General features: G+C 43.7%; 1 protein-coding gene across 4 annotated transcripts in view; it reads left to right on the top strand.

Annotated features, from left to right (window-relative positions):
* The window catches only part of ipo4 (importin 4), a 172,442-nt gene that overhangs the window by 75,043 nt on the left and 80,841 nt on the right, over positions 1–16,558 (top strand). For 3 of the 4 annotated variants that reach the window (XM_068014130.1, XM_068014129.1, XM_068014132.1), the window contains 4 exons: positions 402–455; positions 10,840–10,949; positions 15,774–15,882; positions 16,308–16,437. In XM_068014130.1, the coding sequence (XP_067870231.1) occupies positions 402–455; positions 10,840–10,949; positions 15,774–15,882; positions 16,308–16,437 (403 nt within the window). The remainder of the gene's footprint in view (positions 1–401; positions 456–10,839; positions 10,950–15,773; positions 15,883–16,307; positions 16,438–16,558) is intronic. The other variant, XM_068014131.1, reaches the window with a different exon arrangement.

The following is a 16,558-nucleotide window of genomic DNA, read 5'->3' as shown; positions in this document are numbered from 1 at the left end:
TCATTCTCTTGTAACTTTATCATTGTGAAAAGGTGGTGACTGGTGGTCACCTGAATATATGATGCAGACAAAACTGTTGGAAAAGATTGTATTGAATAGTCTGTAGCCCCTAATTGTTTTCCATGACAGGGCATGGGGATGTGGCTGTAGCCTGGATAGAATGCTCTCACAAGCCTTACCTTGTGGTTCCGAAATGTATTTTTTGCAGAAGAAATGTTGCATCGTGTCTGCAACTGGTGTTTAAAGAACACAGCTGCAACTCCCGTCCTTAACTGCAACCATGAAGTAATCAAAACTTCGAACTCCAAGGCTCTGCTGGAGCGAGCATTTGTGACTGTCAGGGCTAGGAAGACTGCTGTCGGATTGGCACCAGTTTGAAACATCTGTCTGCTCTCTCTTAGGTGATCGACATGCTGGCTCTGCATTTGCCTCCAGAGAAGCTATTTTCTCAGTTGGTGAGTTGAAGCCTGACCATGATGAATGGGCCAGGGGTTGGGAGAAGGCTGCTTGGCTCGACCTCCTGAGGTACTGAATAGAGGCAAGTGGCAGCACAGAAGTGCTCAGAGATCAAACCTTTGGAATGATCATGTTGTGGTTAGGGTCAGCAAAGAGGAAACAGTCCAGGGGTCAGGATGTCAGAGGCTTGATGTGTGTTCGGGGAGAACATGAAGCAAGGGGGAGGTTGCCAAGGCAGAGTGGACCAGAGGCGGTGGAGAGATTTAAGGATGCGTTTAAATTTAATATGCTGGGCGACGGAGCCAAGCTAGGTGAGCAAGGATGAGGCATGATGCCAAATGGGATACGCTATGGGATAAGAAATGGGCAGCAATGTAGAGTGATCAGTGGAAAATAAGAAAGACCGTTGAAATAATTGCATCCGGAGGTGACAAAAATGAGGCTAAGGGTTTCAATAGCAGACAGACCCAGTAGGGGTGGAGTTGAGCAATGTTGAGGTCTATGTGATGGGTAGGATGTAGAGTTTGTAGTTCATCTGTAGGCCAAACAGGAGACCAAGACTGCCCAGTTCAAGCGAAACCTGAATGAGTTCCCAGGGCTGGGAATGGAGTTGTTGGCAAGACAGCTCAGTTCCTCATGGAGGCTGGAAACTGTGTCTTCGGTCTTCCTGATTTTCAGGTGATGTAAGTTGCAGTTTACCCATGATTTAATCCCAGACAGTAGTCTGATGGCGCATAGGTGGATGCAGAGTCCTGAGAGGTGACGGCGTGGGGAAATTATAATTGGCATTCATGTAGAAACTGAATGATGTTGTCAAAAGGGCAGCTTGCAGATGACGAAGAAGGGATCCAAGAAAGAGCCTTCAGGGTATCTGGAGATGAAGTGTGGATTTGGAAGGGAAGTCTGTTGTTTATTTGGTGATATCTAGGGATGACTGTGTGGGTTTGGAAGGGAAGTCAGTGTTGTTGTATATTTGGTGATACCTGGAGATAACAGTGTGGGTTTGGAAGGGAAGTCAGTGTTGTTTATTTGGAGATATCTGGGGATGACAGTGTGGGTTTGGAAGGGAAGTCAGTGTTGTTTATTTGGGGATATCTGGAGATGACTGTGGGTTTGGAAGGGAAATCAGTATTGTTTATTTGGTGATATCTGGAGATGACTGTGTGGGTTTGGAAGGGAAATCAGTGTTGTTTATTTGGTGATATCTGGAGATGACAGTGTGGGTTTGGAAGGGAAGTCAGGGAAGTCAGTGTTGTTTATTTGGGGATATCTGGAGATGACAGTGTGGGTTTGGAAGGGAAGTCAGTGTTGTTTATTTGGGGATATCTGGAGATGACAGTGTGGGTTTGGAAGGGAAATCAGTATTGTTTATTTGGGGATATCTGGAGATGACAGTGTGGGTTTGGAAGGGAGGTCAGTGTTGTTTATTTGGGGATATCTGGAGATGACAGTGTGGGTTTGGAAGGGAAGTCAGTGTTGTTTATTTGGGGATATCTGGAGATGACAGTGTGGGTTTGGAAGGGAAATCAGTATTGTTTATTTGGGGATATCTGGAGATGACAGTGTGGGTTTGGAAGGGAAATCAGTATTGTTTATTTGTGGATATCTGGAGATGACAGTGTGGGTTTGGAAGGGAAATCAGTATTGTTTATTTGTGGATATCTGGAGATGACAGTGTGGGTTTGGAAGGGAAGTCAGTGTTGTTGTGATTTTGGGATATCTGGAGATGACAGTGTGGGTGTGGAAGGGAAGTCAGTGTTGTTTATTTGGTGATATCTGGGGGATGACAGTGTGGGATTGGAAGGGAAGTCAGTGTTGATGTTTATTTGGGGATATCTGGAGATGACAGTGTGTGTTTGGAAGGGAATCAGTGTTGTTTATTTGGGGATATCTGGAGATGAGAGTGTGGGTTTGGAAGGGAAGTTAATGTTGTGATTTGGGGATATGTGGGGATGACAGTGTGGGTTTGGAAGGGAACTCAGTGTTGATATTTATTTGGTGATATCTGGAGATGACAGTGTGGGTTTGGGAGGGAACTCAGTGTTGATATTTATTTGGTGATATCTGGAGATGACAGTGTGGGTTTGGGAGGGAACTCAGTGTTGATATTTATTTGGTGATATCTGGAGATGACAGTGTGGGTTTGGAAGGGAAGTCAGTGTTGATGTTTATTTGGTGACATCTGGAGATGACTGTGGGTTTGGAAGGGAAGTCAGTGTTGTTTATTTGGTGATATTTCGAGATGACAGTGTGGGTTTGGAAGGGAAGTGAGTGTTGTGATTTGGGGATATCTGGAGAGGACAGTGTGGGTTTGGAAGGGAAGTCAGTGTTGACGTTTATTTGGGCATATCTGGAGATGACAGTGTGGGTTTGGAAGGGAAGTCTGTGTTATTTATTTGGTGATATCTGGAGAGGACAGTGTGGGTTTGGAAGGGAAGTCAGTGTTGACGTTTATTTGGGCATATCTGGAGATGACAGTGTGGGTTTGGAAGGGAAGTCTGTGTTATTTATTTGGTGATATCTGGAGATGACAGTGTGGGTTTGAAAGGGAAGTCAGTGTTGTTGTGATCTGGTGATATCTGGAGATGTCAGTGTGGGTTTGGAAGGGAAGTCAGTGTTGTTTATTTGGTGATATCTGGAGATGACAGTGTGGGTTTGGAAGGGAAGTCAGTGTTGTTGTGATTTTGGGATATCTGGAGATGACAGTGTGGGTGTGGAAGGGAAGTCAGTGTTGTGATTTGGGGATATCTGGGGGATGACAGTGTGGGATTGGAAGGGAAGTCAGTGTTGATGTTTATTTGGGGATATCTGGAGATGACAGTGTGTGTTTGGAAGGGAATCAGTGTTGTTTATTTGGGGATATCTGGAGATGAGAGTGTGGGTTTGGAAGGGAAGTTAATGTTGTGATTTGGGGATATGTGGGGATGACAGTGTGGGTTTGGAAGGGAACTCAGTGTTGATATTTATTTGGTGATATCTGGAGATGACAGTGTGGGTTTGGGAGGGAACTCAGTGTTGATATTTATTTGGTGATATCTGGAGATGACAGTGTGGGTTTGGAAGGGAAGTCAGTGTTGATGTTTATTTGGTGACATCTGGAGATGACTGTGGGTTTGGAAGGGAAGTCAGTGTTGTTTATTTGGTGATATTTCGAGATGACAGTGTGGGTTTGGAAGGGAAGTGAGTGTTGTGATTTGGGGATATCTGGAGAGGACAGTGTGGGTTTGGAAGGGAAGTCAGTGTTGACGTTTATTTGGGCATATCTGGAGATGACAGTGTGGGTTTGGAAGGGAAGTCTGTGTTATTTATTTGGTGATATCTGGAGAGGACAGTGTGGGTTTGGAAGGGAAGTCAGTGTTGACGTTTATTTGGGCATATCTGGAGATGACAGTGTGGGTTTGGAAGGGAAGTCTGTGTTATTTATTTGGTGATATCTGGAGATGACAGTGTGGGTTTGGAAGGGAATCAGTGTTGTTTATTTGGGGATATCTGGAGATGACAGTGTGTGTTTGGAAGGGAATCAGTGTTGTTTATTTGGGGATATCTGGAGATGACAGTGTGGGTTTGGAAGGGAAGTCAGTGTTGTTGTGATCTGGTGATATCTGGAGATGACAGTGTGGGTTTGAAAGGGAAGTCAGTGTTGTTGTGATCTGGTGATATCTGGAGATGTCAGTGTGGGTTTGGAAGGGAAGTCAGTGTTGTTTATTTGGGGATATCTGGAGATGACTGTGTGGGTTTGGAAGGGAATCAGTGTTGTTTATTTGGGGATATCTGGAGATGACAGTGTGTGTTTGGAAGGGAATCAGTGTTGTTTATTTGGGGATATCTGGAGATGACTGTGGGTTTGGAAGGGAAGTCAGTGTTGTTTATTTGGGGATATCTGGAGATGACAGTGTGGGTTTGGAAGGGAAGTCAGTGTTATTTATTTGGTGATATCTGGAGATGACAGTGTGGGTTTGAAAGGGAAGTCAGTGTTGTTGTGATCTGGTGATATCTGGAGATGTCAGTGTGGGATTGGAAGGGAAGTCAGTGTTGATGTTTATTTGGGGTTATCTGGAGATGACAATGTGGGTTTGGAAGGGAATCAGTGTTGTTTATTTGGGGGTATCTGGAGATGACAGTGTGTGTTTGGAAGGGAATCAGTGTTGTTTATTTGGGGATATCTGGAGAGGATAGTGTGGGTTTGGAAGGGAACGCAGTGTTATTGTGATTTGGGAATATCTGGAGATGACAGTGTGGGTTTGGAAGGGAAGTTAATGTTGTGATTTGGGGATATCTGGAGATGAGAGTGTGGGTTTGGAAGGGAAGTCAGTGTTGTTGTGATCTGGTGATATCTGGAGATGTCAGTGTGGGATTGGAAGGGAAGTCAGTGTTGATGTTTATTTGGGGTTATCTGGAGATGACAATGTGGGTTTGGAAGGGAAGTCAGTGTTGTTTATTTGGTGATATCTGGAGATGACAGTGTGGGTTTGAAAGGGAAGTCAGTGTTGTTGTGATCTGGTGATATCTGGAGATGTCAGTGTGGGATTGGAAGGGAAGTCAGTGTTGATGTTTATTTGGGGTTATCTGGAGATGACAATGTGGGTTTGGAAGGGAATCAGTGTTGTTTATTTGGGGGTATCTGGAGATGACAGTGTGTGTTTGGAAGGGAATCAGTGTTGTTTATTTGGGGATATCTGGAGAGGATAGTGTGGGTTTGGAAGGGAACGCAGTGTTATTGTGATTTGGGGATATCTGGAGATGAGAGTGTGGGTTTGGAAGGGAAGTTAATGTTGTGATTTGGGGATATCTGGGGATGACAGTGTGGGTTTGGAAGGGAACTCAGTGTTGATATTTATTTGGTGATATCTGGACATGACAGTGTGGGTTTGGAAGGGAACTCAGTGTTGATGTTTATTTGGGCATATCTGGAGATGACAGTGTGGGTTTGGAAGGGAAGTAAGTGTTTATTTGGTGATATCTGGAGATGACAGTGTGGGTTTGGAAGGGAAGTAAGTGTTTATTTGGTGATATCTGGAGATGACAGTGTGGGTTTGGAAGGGAAGTCAGTGTTTATTTGAGGATATCTGGGGATGACAGCGTGGGTTTGGAAGGGAACTCAGTGTTGATATTTATTTGGTGATATCTGGACATGACAGTGTGGGTTTGGAAGGGAACTCAGTGTTTTTTATTTGGGGATATCTAGGGGATGACAGTGTGGGTTTGGAAGGGAAGTCAGTGTTGTTTATTTGGTGATATCTGGAGATGACAGTGTGGGTTTGGAAGGGAAGTAAGTGTTTATTTGGGGATATCTGGAGATGACAGTGTGGGTTTGGAAGGGAAGTCAGTGTTGATGTTTATTTGGTGATATCTGGAGATGACAGTGTGGGTTTGGAAGGGAAGTAAGTGTTTATTTGGGGATATCTGGAGATGACAGTGTGGGTTTGGAAGGGAAGTCAGTGTTGTTTATTTGGTGATATCTGGAGATGACAGTGTGGGTTTGGAAGGGAAGTCAGTGTTGTTTATTTGGTGATATCTGGGGATGACAGTGTGGGTGTGGAAGGGAAGTCAGTGTTTTTTATTTGGGGATATCTAGGGGATGACAGTGTGGGTTTGGAAGGGAAGTCAGTGTTGTTTTTTTGGTGATATCTGGAGATGACAGTGTGGGTTTGGAAGGGAAGTCAGTGTTGTTGTGATTTGGTGATATCTGGGGATGACAGTGTGGGCTTGGAAGGGAAGTCAGTGTTTTTTATTTGGGGATATCTAGGGGATGACAGTGTGGGTTTGGAAGGGAAGTCAGTGTTGTTTTTTTGGTGATATCTGGAGATGACAGTGTGGGTTTGGAAGGGAAGTCAATGTTGTTTATTTGTTGAAATCTGGAGATGACACTGGGGGTTTGGAAGGGAAGTCAGTGTTGTTGTGATTTGGTGATATCTGGGGATGACAGTGTGGGTGTGGAAGGGAAGTCAGTGTTTTTTATTTGGGGATATCTAGGGGATGACAGTGTGGGTTTGGAAGGGAAGTCAGTGTTGTTTTTTTGGTGATATCTGGAGATGACAGTGTGGGTTTGGAAGGGAAGTCAATGTTGTTTATTTGGTGATATCTGGAGATGATAGTGTGGGTTTGGAAGGGAAGTCAGTGTTGTTTTTTTGGTGATATCTGGAGATGACAGTGTGGGTTTGGAAGGGAAGTCAGTGTTGTTGTGATTTGGTGATATCTGGGGATGACAGTGTGGGTTTGGAAGGGAAGTCAGTGTTTTTTATTTGGGGATATCTAGGGGATGACAGTGTGGGTTTGGAAGGGAAGTCAGTGTTGTTTTTTTGGTGATATCTGGAGATGATAGTGTGGGTTTGGAAGGGAAGTCAATGTTGTTTATTTGTTGAAATCTGGAGATGACACTGGGGGTTTGGAAGGGAAGTCAGTGTTGTTGTGATTTGGTGATATCTGGAGATGACAGTGTGGGTTTGGAAGGGAAGTCAGTATTGACGTTTATTTGGGGATATCTGGAGATGACAGTGTGGGTGTGGAAGGGAAGTCAGTATTGACGTTTATTTGGGGATATCTGGAGATGACAGTGTGGGTTTGGAATGGAAGTCAGTGTTGACGTTTATTTGGGGATATCTGGAGATGACTGTGTGGGTTTGGAAGGGAAGTCAGTGTTGACGTTTATTTGGGCATATCTGGAGATGACAGTGTGGGTTTGGAAGGGAATCAGTGTTGTTTATTTGGGGATATCTGGAGATGACTGTGTGGGTTTTGAAGGGAAGTCAGTGTTGTGATTTGGGGATATCTGGGGATGACAGTGTGGGATTGGAAGGGAATCAGTGTTGATGTTTATTTGGGGTTATCTGGGGATGACAATGTGGGTTTGGAAGGGAATCAGTGTTGTTTATTTGGAGATATCTGGAGATGACAGTGTGTGTTTGGAAGGGAATCAGTGTTGTTTATTTGGAGATATCTGGAGATGACAGTGTGTGTTTGGAAGGGAAGTCAGTGTTATTGTGATTTGGGGATATCTGGGGATGACAGTGTGGGATTGGAAGGGAATCATTGTTGATGTTTATTTGGGGTTATCTGGAGATGACAATGTGGGTTTGGAAGGGAATCAGTGTTGTTTATTTGGAGATATCTGGAGATGACAGTGTGTGTTTGGAAGGGAATCAGTGTTGTTTATTTGGAGATATCTGGAGATGAGAGTGTGGGTTTGGAAGGGAAGTCATTGTTGTTTATTTGGTTAGATCTGGAGATGACAGTGTGGGATTGGAAGGGAAGTCATTGTTTATTTGGTTAGATCTGGAGATGACAGTGTGGGTTTGGAAGGGAACTCAGTGTTGATGTTTATTTGGGGATATCTGGAGATGACAGTGTGGGTTTGGAAGGGAAGTCAGTGTTGATGTTTATTTGGTGATATCTGGAGATGACAGTGTGGGTTTGGAAGGGAAGTCAGTGTTGTTTATTTGGGGATATCTGGGAGATGACTGGGTTTGGAAGGGAAGTGAGTGTTGTGATTTGGGGATATCTGGAGATGACAGTGTGGGTTTGGAAGGAAACTCAGTGTTGATGTTTATTTGGGCATATCTGGAGATGACAGTGTGGGTTTGGAAGGGAAGTCTGTGTTTTTGTTTATTTGGTGATATCTGTAGATGACAGTGTGTGTTTGGAAGAGAATCAATGTCGTTTATTTGAGGATATCTGGAGATGACAGTGTGGGTTTGGAAGGGAAGTCAGTGTTGACGTTTATTTGGGCATATCTGGATATGACAGTGTGGGTTTGGAAGTGAAGTCAGTGTTGTTTATTTGGTTATATCTGGAGATGACAGTGTAGGTTTGGAAGGGAAGTCAGTGTTTTTGTTTATTTGGTGATATCTGGAGATGGCGGGATGGGTTTGGAAGGGAAGTCAGTGTTGTTGTGATTTGGTGATATCTGGGGATGACAGTGTGGGATTGGAAGGGAAGTCAGTGTTGTTTATTTGGTTATATCTGGAGATGACAGTGTAGGTTTGGAAGAGAAGTCAGTGTTGTTATTTGGGGATATCTGGGGATGACAGTGTAGGTTTGGAAGGGAAGTCAGTGTTGTTATTTGGGGATATCTGGGGATGACAGTGTGGGTTTGGAAGGGAAGTCAGTGTTGTTATTTGGGGATATCTGGGGATGACAGTGTGGGTTTGGAAGGGAAGTCAGTGTTGTTATTTGGGGATATCTGGGGATGACAGTGTGGGTTTGGAAGGGAAGTCAGTGTTGTTATTTGGGGATATCTGGGGATGACAGTGTAGGTTTGGAAGGGAAGTCAGTGTTGTTATTTGGGGATATCTGGAGATGACAGTGTGGGTTTGGAAGGGAAGTCAGTGTTGTTATTTGGGGATATCTGGGGATGACAGTGTGGGTTTGGAAGGGAAGTCAGTGTTGTTATTTGGGGATATCTGGAGATGACAGTGTAGGTTTGGAAGGGAAGTCAGTGTTGTTATTTGGGGATATCTGGAGATAACAGTGTGGGTTTGGAAGGGAAGTCAGTGTTGTTATTTGGGGATATCTGGAGATGACAGTGTAGGTTTGGAAGGGAAGTCAGTGTTGTTATTTGGGGATATCTGGAGATAACAGTGTGGGTTTGGAAGGGAAGTCAGTGTTGTTATTTGGGGATATCTGGAGATGACAGTGTAGGTTTGGAAGGGAAGTCAGTGTTGTTATTTGGGGATATCTGGGGATGACAGTGTGGGTTTGGAAGGGAAGTCAGTGTTGTTATTTGGGGATATCTGGAGATGACAGTGTGGGTTTGGAAGGGAAGTCAGTGTTGTTATTTGGGGATATCTGGGGATGACAGTGTGGGTTTGGAAGGGAAGTGAGTGTTGTTTATTTGGGGATATCTGGAGATGACAGTGTAGGTTTGGAAGGGAAGTCAGTGTTGTTATTTGGGGATATCTGGGGATGACAGTGTGGGTTTGGAAGGGAAGTCAGTGTTGTTATTTGGGGATATCTGGGGATGACAGTGTGGGTTTGGAAGGGAAGTCAGTGTTGTTATTTGGGGATATCTGGAGATGACAGTGTGGGTTTGGAAGGGAAGTCAGTGTTGTTATTTGGGGATATCTGGGGATGACAGTGTGGGTTTGGAAGGGAAGTCAGTGTTGTTATTTGGGGATATCTGGAGATGACAGTGTGGGTTTGGAAGGGAAGTGAGTGTTGTTATTTGGGGATATCTGGGGATGACAGTGTGGGTTTGGAAGGGAAGTGAGTGTTATTTGGGGATATCTGGGGATGAGAGTGGAGGTTTGGAAGGGAAGTCAGTGTTGTTGTTTATTTGGTGATATCTGGGGATGACAGTGTGGGTTTGGAAGGGAAGTCAGTGTTGTTATTTGGGGATATCTGGAGATGACAGTGTGGGTTTGGAAGGGAAGTGAGTGTTGTTATTTGGGGATATCTGGGGATGACAGTGTGGGTTTGGAAGGGAAGTCAGTGTTGTTATTTGGGGATATCTGGGGATGACAGTGTGGGTTTGGAAGGGAAGTGAGTGTTGTTATTTGGGGATATCTGGGGATGACAGTGTGGGTTTGGAAGGGAAGTGAGTGTTATTTGGGGATATCTGGGGATGAGAGTGGAGGTTTGGAAGGGAAGTCAGTGTTGTTGTTTATTTGGTGATATCTGGGGATGACAGTGTGGGTTTGGAAGGGAATCACAGAAGCTTTACTGTGCAGAAGGAGGCCAGTTGGCCCATCGTGTGATCTGTGTTGGCTGTGCACGAAGAGCCAAGAATAAAAGCAGGGCTGTGGTCCAGTGCTGAACAGTGGAGGAGAGGCAATGTTGATGGATGGCTTAACTTCCCCATGTAAAATATCGCTGTGAGGTCAAGGAGTGAAACACCCAAATTGTGATTGTGACTTTGAGCAGGGTCCTGATTTGAGAATAATGGATATGGATCTGTGTGCCTGAAATTCATTCTTGCAGTTAGCTGATGGATTGTCGGCCTAGTTCTGAGGATCTTAACTGGACCAGATAGTTCTGCTCCTCTAATGTTAGCAGCTGCGATAGTGATGGTAAAGTTTGGCCAGCTTTGTGAGGGCTGCACCAATTTAGCCATGTCTCTAAGTTCATTTCAGAGGATTACGTTGACTGTGATGATGCCTTACGGTTAAATAATGACCGACACTGGCTCGTACAAGAAAAATGGCCAGTTGTGAGGTACTGGCATTGAGGTTTTGCGCCCCAGCCTGAGTGAGCTCTGCCAGGTGAGGACAGGCACAAAGCAATTTGGTCAAATTCTTTCATGGAGAGCAGTTGTAATTTAAGGCTGGAATTTGCCCCTCCGTTGCTGGTTGCTGTTGTGGTAGAATGAATGATGTTGTTCTGTAAATAACTCTTTCCCCGATGCCAGTCACTCTTGAAATGATTTAACTCACTGTTTCTCTTGCATAGACACCGCTGATGGAGCCAGCACTGAGGAGTGATAATCCATATGAAAGGAAGGCTGGCCTGATGAGTATGGCTGTGCTGGCAGAGGGCTGTGCAGACCACATTCGCCAGAAGTGAGTTCAACCAACAAAACAAGGGTGGAGTCTTCGCAAAACGATGCTATCAGTGCACTCTCCAAAATAGTCTACGGACTGCAATGTTAACACCCATCAGTAAACAGTGTAATAGGGATATCGACTGCAATGTTAACACCCATCAGTACACACTGTAATAGGGATATAGACTGCAGTGTAAACACCCATCAGTACACACTGTAATAGGGATATAGACTGCAGTGTAAACACCCATCAGTACACAGTGTAATAGGGATATAGACTGCAGTGTAAACACCCATCAGTACACACTGTAATAGGGATATAGACTGCAGTGTAAACACCCATCAGTACACAGTGTAATAGGGATATAGACTGCAGCGTAAACACCCATCAGTACACAGTGTAATAGGGCTATAGACTGCAGTGTAAACACCCATCAGTACTCACTGTAATAGAGATATAGACTACAGTGTAAACACCCATCAGTACACACTGTAATAGGGATATAGACTGCAGTGTAAACACCCATCAGTACACACTGTAATAGGGATATAGACTGCAGTGTAAACATCCATCAGTACACAGTGTAATAGGGATATAGACTGCAGTGGAAACACCCATCAGTACACAGTGTAATAGGGATATAGACTGCAGTGTAAACACCCATCAGTACACACTGTAATAGGGATTTAGACTGCTGTGTGAACATCCATCAGTACACACTGCAATAGGGATATAGACTGCAGTGTAAACACCCATCAGTACACACTGTAATAGGGATATAGACTGCAGTGTAAACACCCATCAGTACTCACTGTAATAGGGATATAGACTGCAGTGTAAACACCCATCAGTACACAGTGTAATAGGGATATAGAGTGTAGTGTAAACACCCATCAGTACACAGTGTAATAGGGATATAGACTGCAGTGTAAACACCCATCAGTACACACTGTAATAGGGATATAGACTGCAGTGTAAACACCCATCAGTACACAGTGTAATAGGGATATAGACTGCAGTGTAAACACCCATCAGTACACAGTGTAATAGGGATATAGACTGCAGTGTAAACACCCATCAGTACACACTGTAATAGGGATATAGACTGCAGTGTAAACACCCATCAGTACACAGTGTAATAGGGATATGGACTGCAGTGTAAACACCTGTCAGGACACAGTGTAATAGGGATATAGACTGCAGTGTAAACACCCATCAGTACACACTGTAATAGGGATACAGACTGCAGTGTAAACACCCATCAGTACACACTGTAATAGGGATACAGACTGCAGTGTAAACACCCATCAGTACACACTGTAATAGGGATATAGACTGCAGTGTAAACACCCATCAGTACACAGTTTAATAGGGATATAGACTGCAGTGTGAACATCCATCAGTACACACTGTAATAGGGATATAGACTGCAGTGTAAACACCCATCAGTACACAGTGTAATAGGGATATAGACTGCAGTGTAAACACCCATCAGTACACAGTGTAATAGGGATATAGACTGCAGTGTAAACACCCATCAGTACACAGTGTAATAGGGATATCGACTGCAGTGTAAACACCCATCAGTACACACTGTAATAGGGATATCGACTGCAGTGTAAACACCCATCAGTACACACTGTAATAGGGATATCGACTGCAGTGTAAACACCCATCAGTACACACTGTAATAGAGATATCGACTGCAGTGTAAACACCCATCAGTACACACTGTAATAGGGATATCGACTGCAGTGTAAACACCCATCAGTACACAGTGTAATAGGGATATAGACTGCAGTGTAAATACCCATCAGTACACAGTGTAATAGGGATATAGACTGCAGTGTAAACACCCATCAGTACACAGTGTAATAGGGATATAGACTGCAGTGTAAATACCCATCAGTACACACTGTAATAGGGATATCGACTGCAGTGTAAACACCCATCAGTACACAGTGTAATAGGGATATAGACTGCAGTGTAAATACCCATCAGTACACAGTGTAATAGGGATATAGACTGCAGTGTAAACACCCATCAGTACACAGTGTAATAGGGATATCGACTGCAGTGTAAACACCCATCAGTACACAGTGTAATAGGGATATAGACTGCAGTGTAAACACCCATCAGTACAGAGTGTAATAGGGATATAGACTGCAGTGTAAACACCCATCAGTACACAGTGTAATAGGGATATAGACTGCAGTGTAAACACCCATCAGTACACAGTGTAATAGGGATATAGACTGCAGTGTAAACACCCATCAGTACACACTGTAATAGGGATATAGACTGCAGTGTAAACATCCATCAGTACACAGTGTAATAGGGATATAGACTGCAGTGTAAACACCCATCAGTACACAGTGTAATAGGGATATAGACTGCAGTGTAAACACCCATCAGTACACACTGTAATAGGGATATAGACTGCAGTGTAAACACCCATCAGTACACACTGTAATAGGGATATAGACTGCAGTGTAAACACCCATCAGTACTCACTGTAATAGGGATTTAGACTGCAGTGTAAACACCCATCAGTACACACTGTAATAGGGATATCGACTGCAGTGTAAACACCCATCAGTACACAGTGTAATAGGGATATGGACTGCAGTGTAAACATCCATCAGTACACACTGTAATAGGGATACAGACTGTAGTGTAAACACCCATCAGTACACAGTGTAATAGGGATATCGACTGCAGTGTAAACACCCATCAGTACACAGTGTAATAGGGATATGGACTGCAGTGTAAACACCCATCAGTACACACTGTAATAGGGATACAGACTGCAGTGTAAACATCCATCAGTACACAGTGTAATAGGGATATCGACTGCAGTGTAAACACCCATCAGTACACAGTGTAATAGGGATATGGACTGCAGTGTAAACACCCGTCAGTACGCACTGTAATAGGGATATAGACTGCAGTGTAAACACCCATCAGTACACTGTAATAGGGATATAGACTGCAGTGTAAACACCCATCAGTACATACTGTAATAGGGATACAGACTGCAGTGTAAACACCCGTCAGTACACAGTGTAATAGGGATATAGACTGCAGTGTAAACACCCATCAGTACACACTGTAATCGGGATATAGACTGCAGTGTAAACACCCATCAGTACACACTGTAATAGGGATATAGACTGCAGTGTAAACACCCATCAGTACACAGTGTAATAGGGATGTAGACTGCAGTGTAAACACCCATCAGTACACAGTGTAATAGGGATATAGACTGCAGTGTAAACACCCATCAGTACACAGTGTAATAGGGATATAGACTGCAGTGTAAACACCCATCAGTACACAGTGTAATAGGGATATAGACTGCAGTGTAAACACCCATCAGTACACACTGTAATAGGGATATAGACTGCAGTGTAAACATCCATCAGTACTCACTGTAATAGGGATACAGACTGCAGTGTAAACACCCATCAGTACACAGTGTAATAGGGATATAGACTGCAGTGTAAACACCCATCAGTACACAGTGTAATAGGGATATTGACTGCAGTGTAAACACCCATCAGTACACAGTGTAATAGGGATGTAGACTGCAGTGTAAACACCCGTCAGTACACACTGTAATAGGGATATAGACTGCAGTGTAAACACCCATCAGTACACAGTGTAATAGGGATATAGACTGTAGTGTAAACACCCATCAGTACACAGTGTAATAGGGATATCGACTGCAGTGTAAACACCCATCAGTACACAGTGTAATGGGGATATCGACTGCAGTGTAAACACCCATCAGTACACACTGTAATAGGGATATAGACTGCAGTGTAAACACCCATCAGTACACAGTGTAATAGGGATACAGACTGCAGTGTAAACACCCATCAGTACACACTGTAATAGGGATACAGACTGCAGTGTAAACACCCATCAGTACACAGTGTAATAGGGATATTGACTGCAGTGTAAACACCCATCAGTACACAGTGTAATAGGGATACAGACTGCAGTGTAAACACCCATCAGTACACACTGTAATAGGGATATAGACTGCAGTGTAAACACCCATCAGTACACACTAATAGGGATATCGACTGCAGTGTAAACATCCATCAGTACACAGTGTAATAGGGATATAGACTGCAGTGTAAACACCCATCAGTACACACTGTAATAAGGATATAGACTGCAGTGTAAACACCCATCAGTACACACTGTAATAAGGATATAGACTGCTGTGTAAACACCCATCAGTACGCACTGTAATCGGGATATAGACTGCAGTGTAAACACCCATCAGTACACAGTGTAATAGGGATATAGACTGCAGTGTAAACACCCATCAGTACACACTGTAATAGGGATATAGACTGCAGTGTAAACATCCATCAGTACACACTGTAATAGGGATATAGACTGCAGTGTAAACATCCATCAGTACACAGTGTAATAGGGATATAGACTGCAGTGTAAACACCCATCAGTACACACTGTAATAGGGATACAGACTGCAGTGTAAACACCCATCAGTACACACTGTAGTAGGGATATAGACTGCAGCGTAAACATCCATCAGTACACAGTGTAATAGGGATATAGACTGCAGTGTAAACACCCATCAGTACACAGTGTAATAGGGATATAGACTGCAGTGTAAACATCCATCAGTACACAGTGTAATAGGGATATAGACTGCAGTGTAAACATCCATCAGTGTACATTAATCGGGTCTGTAGACTGCACTGCAACCCCTAAGGGCACAGTCTCTGTACGAAGAATATTTAGTTCCTGTCACTCCTGTAAATCAGTGCAAATGTTTCTTTATGACTTCTTGTCTTTCAGACATCTCCATCCCATGTTGCAGTGTATGTGTCAAGCCCTTACAGATCAGAGCCAGGTTGTCCGCAATGCAGCACTCTTTGCCCTTGGCCAGTTCTCCGAGTTTCTGCAGGTATAAATAAAAGGTTTCAAAGTTCCAATTCATGTTCAGTGAATTACTGAATGATTCTTTATATTTTTTTTACTGTTTCCTTTTCACAAGCTGCTTTATGTGGGAGGGCGGGTGAGTGAGACTTTTCTTTAGTTCAGTTTCAGTGTGTCCTCTTGTGGTTGCTCTCTTGGGCTATTGCTGTCTCACTCTCCCTCCCTGCCTCTTAATATTGCTTCATCCTGTCATGGGTCTTTGCATTCTCATTCTGTCATTTGCCAACCACGTTTGGTGACCTGGTGAAAACATCTACGCTTGTTAAATCACAACCAGCATGTTTTTTTCTCGCTGTGGAGCCTCTCTCCTTTGCTCATTGATGCTCTCTTGATGTGCTTCAATGTTTTGTTTTATTTCATGTCTTTCCCTCTTTTTCTCTTCTCACCCCACAGCCTGATATTAGTAAATATTCCGATGAGATTATGCCACTTCTCCTGAACTACCTGGGCACAATTGACAACTCAAAGGGTGGCCACCTCACCAAGGCTTATTACGCACTGGAGAATTTTGTGGAGAATCTGGGTAAGGTAACACTCTTGTTTTGAACAACTCCTGGTCGAGACTCTGTGAAGTTCTGGTCTCTTTTTCAGGAATTGGAAGACGGTCATTAGGTCTTGGGGCTTTTCCCCAGTCCTTCCTTTGT

This window comes from Heterodontus francisci, chromosome 34 (genome assembly GCF_036365525.1).
Source record: "Heterodontus francisci isolate sHetFra1 chromosome 34, sHetFra1.hap1, whole genome shotgun sequence".
NCBI classification, from domain to species: domain Eukaryota; kingdom Metazoa; phylum Chordata; class Chondrichthyes; order Heterodontiformes; family Heterodontidae; genus Heterodontus; species Heterodontus francisci.
Note: the sequence above shows the minus strand (reverse complement) of the source record. Positions and strands in the feature narration are given on the sequence as shown.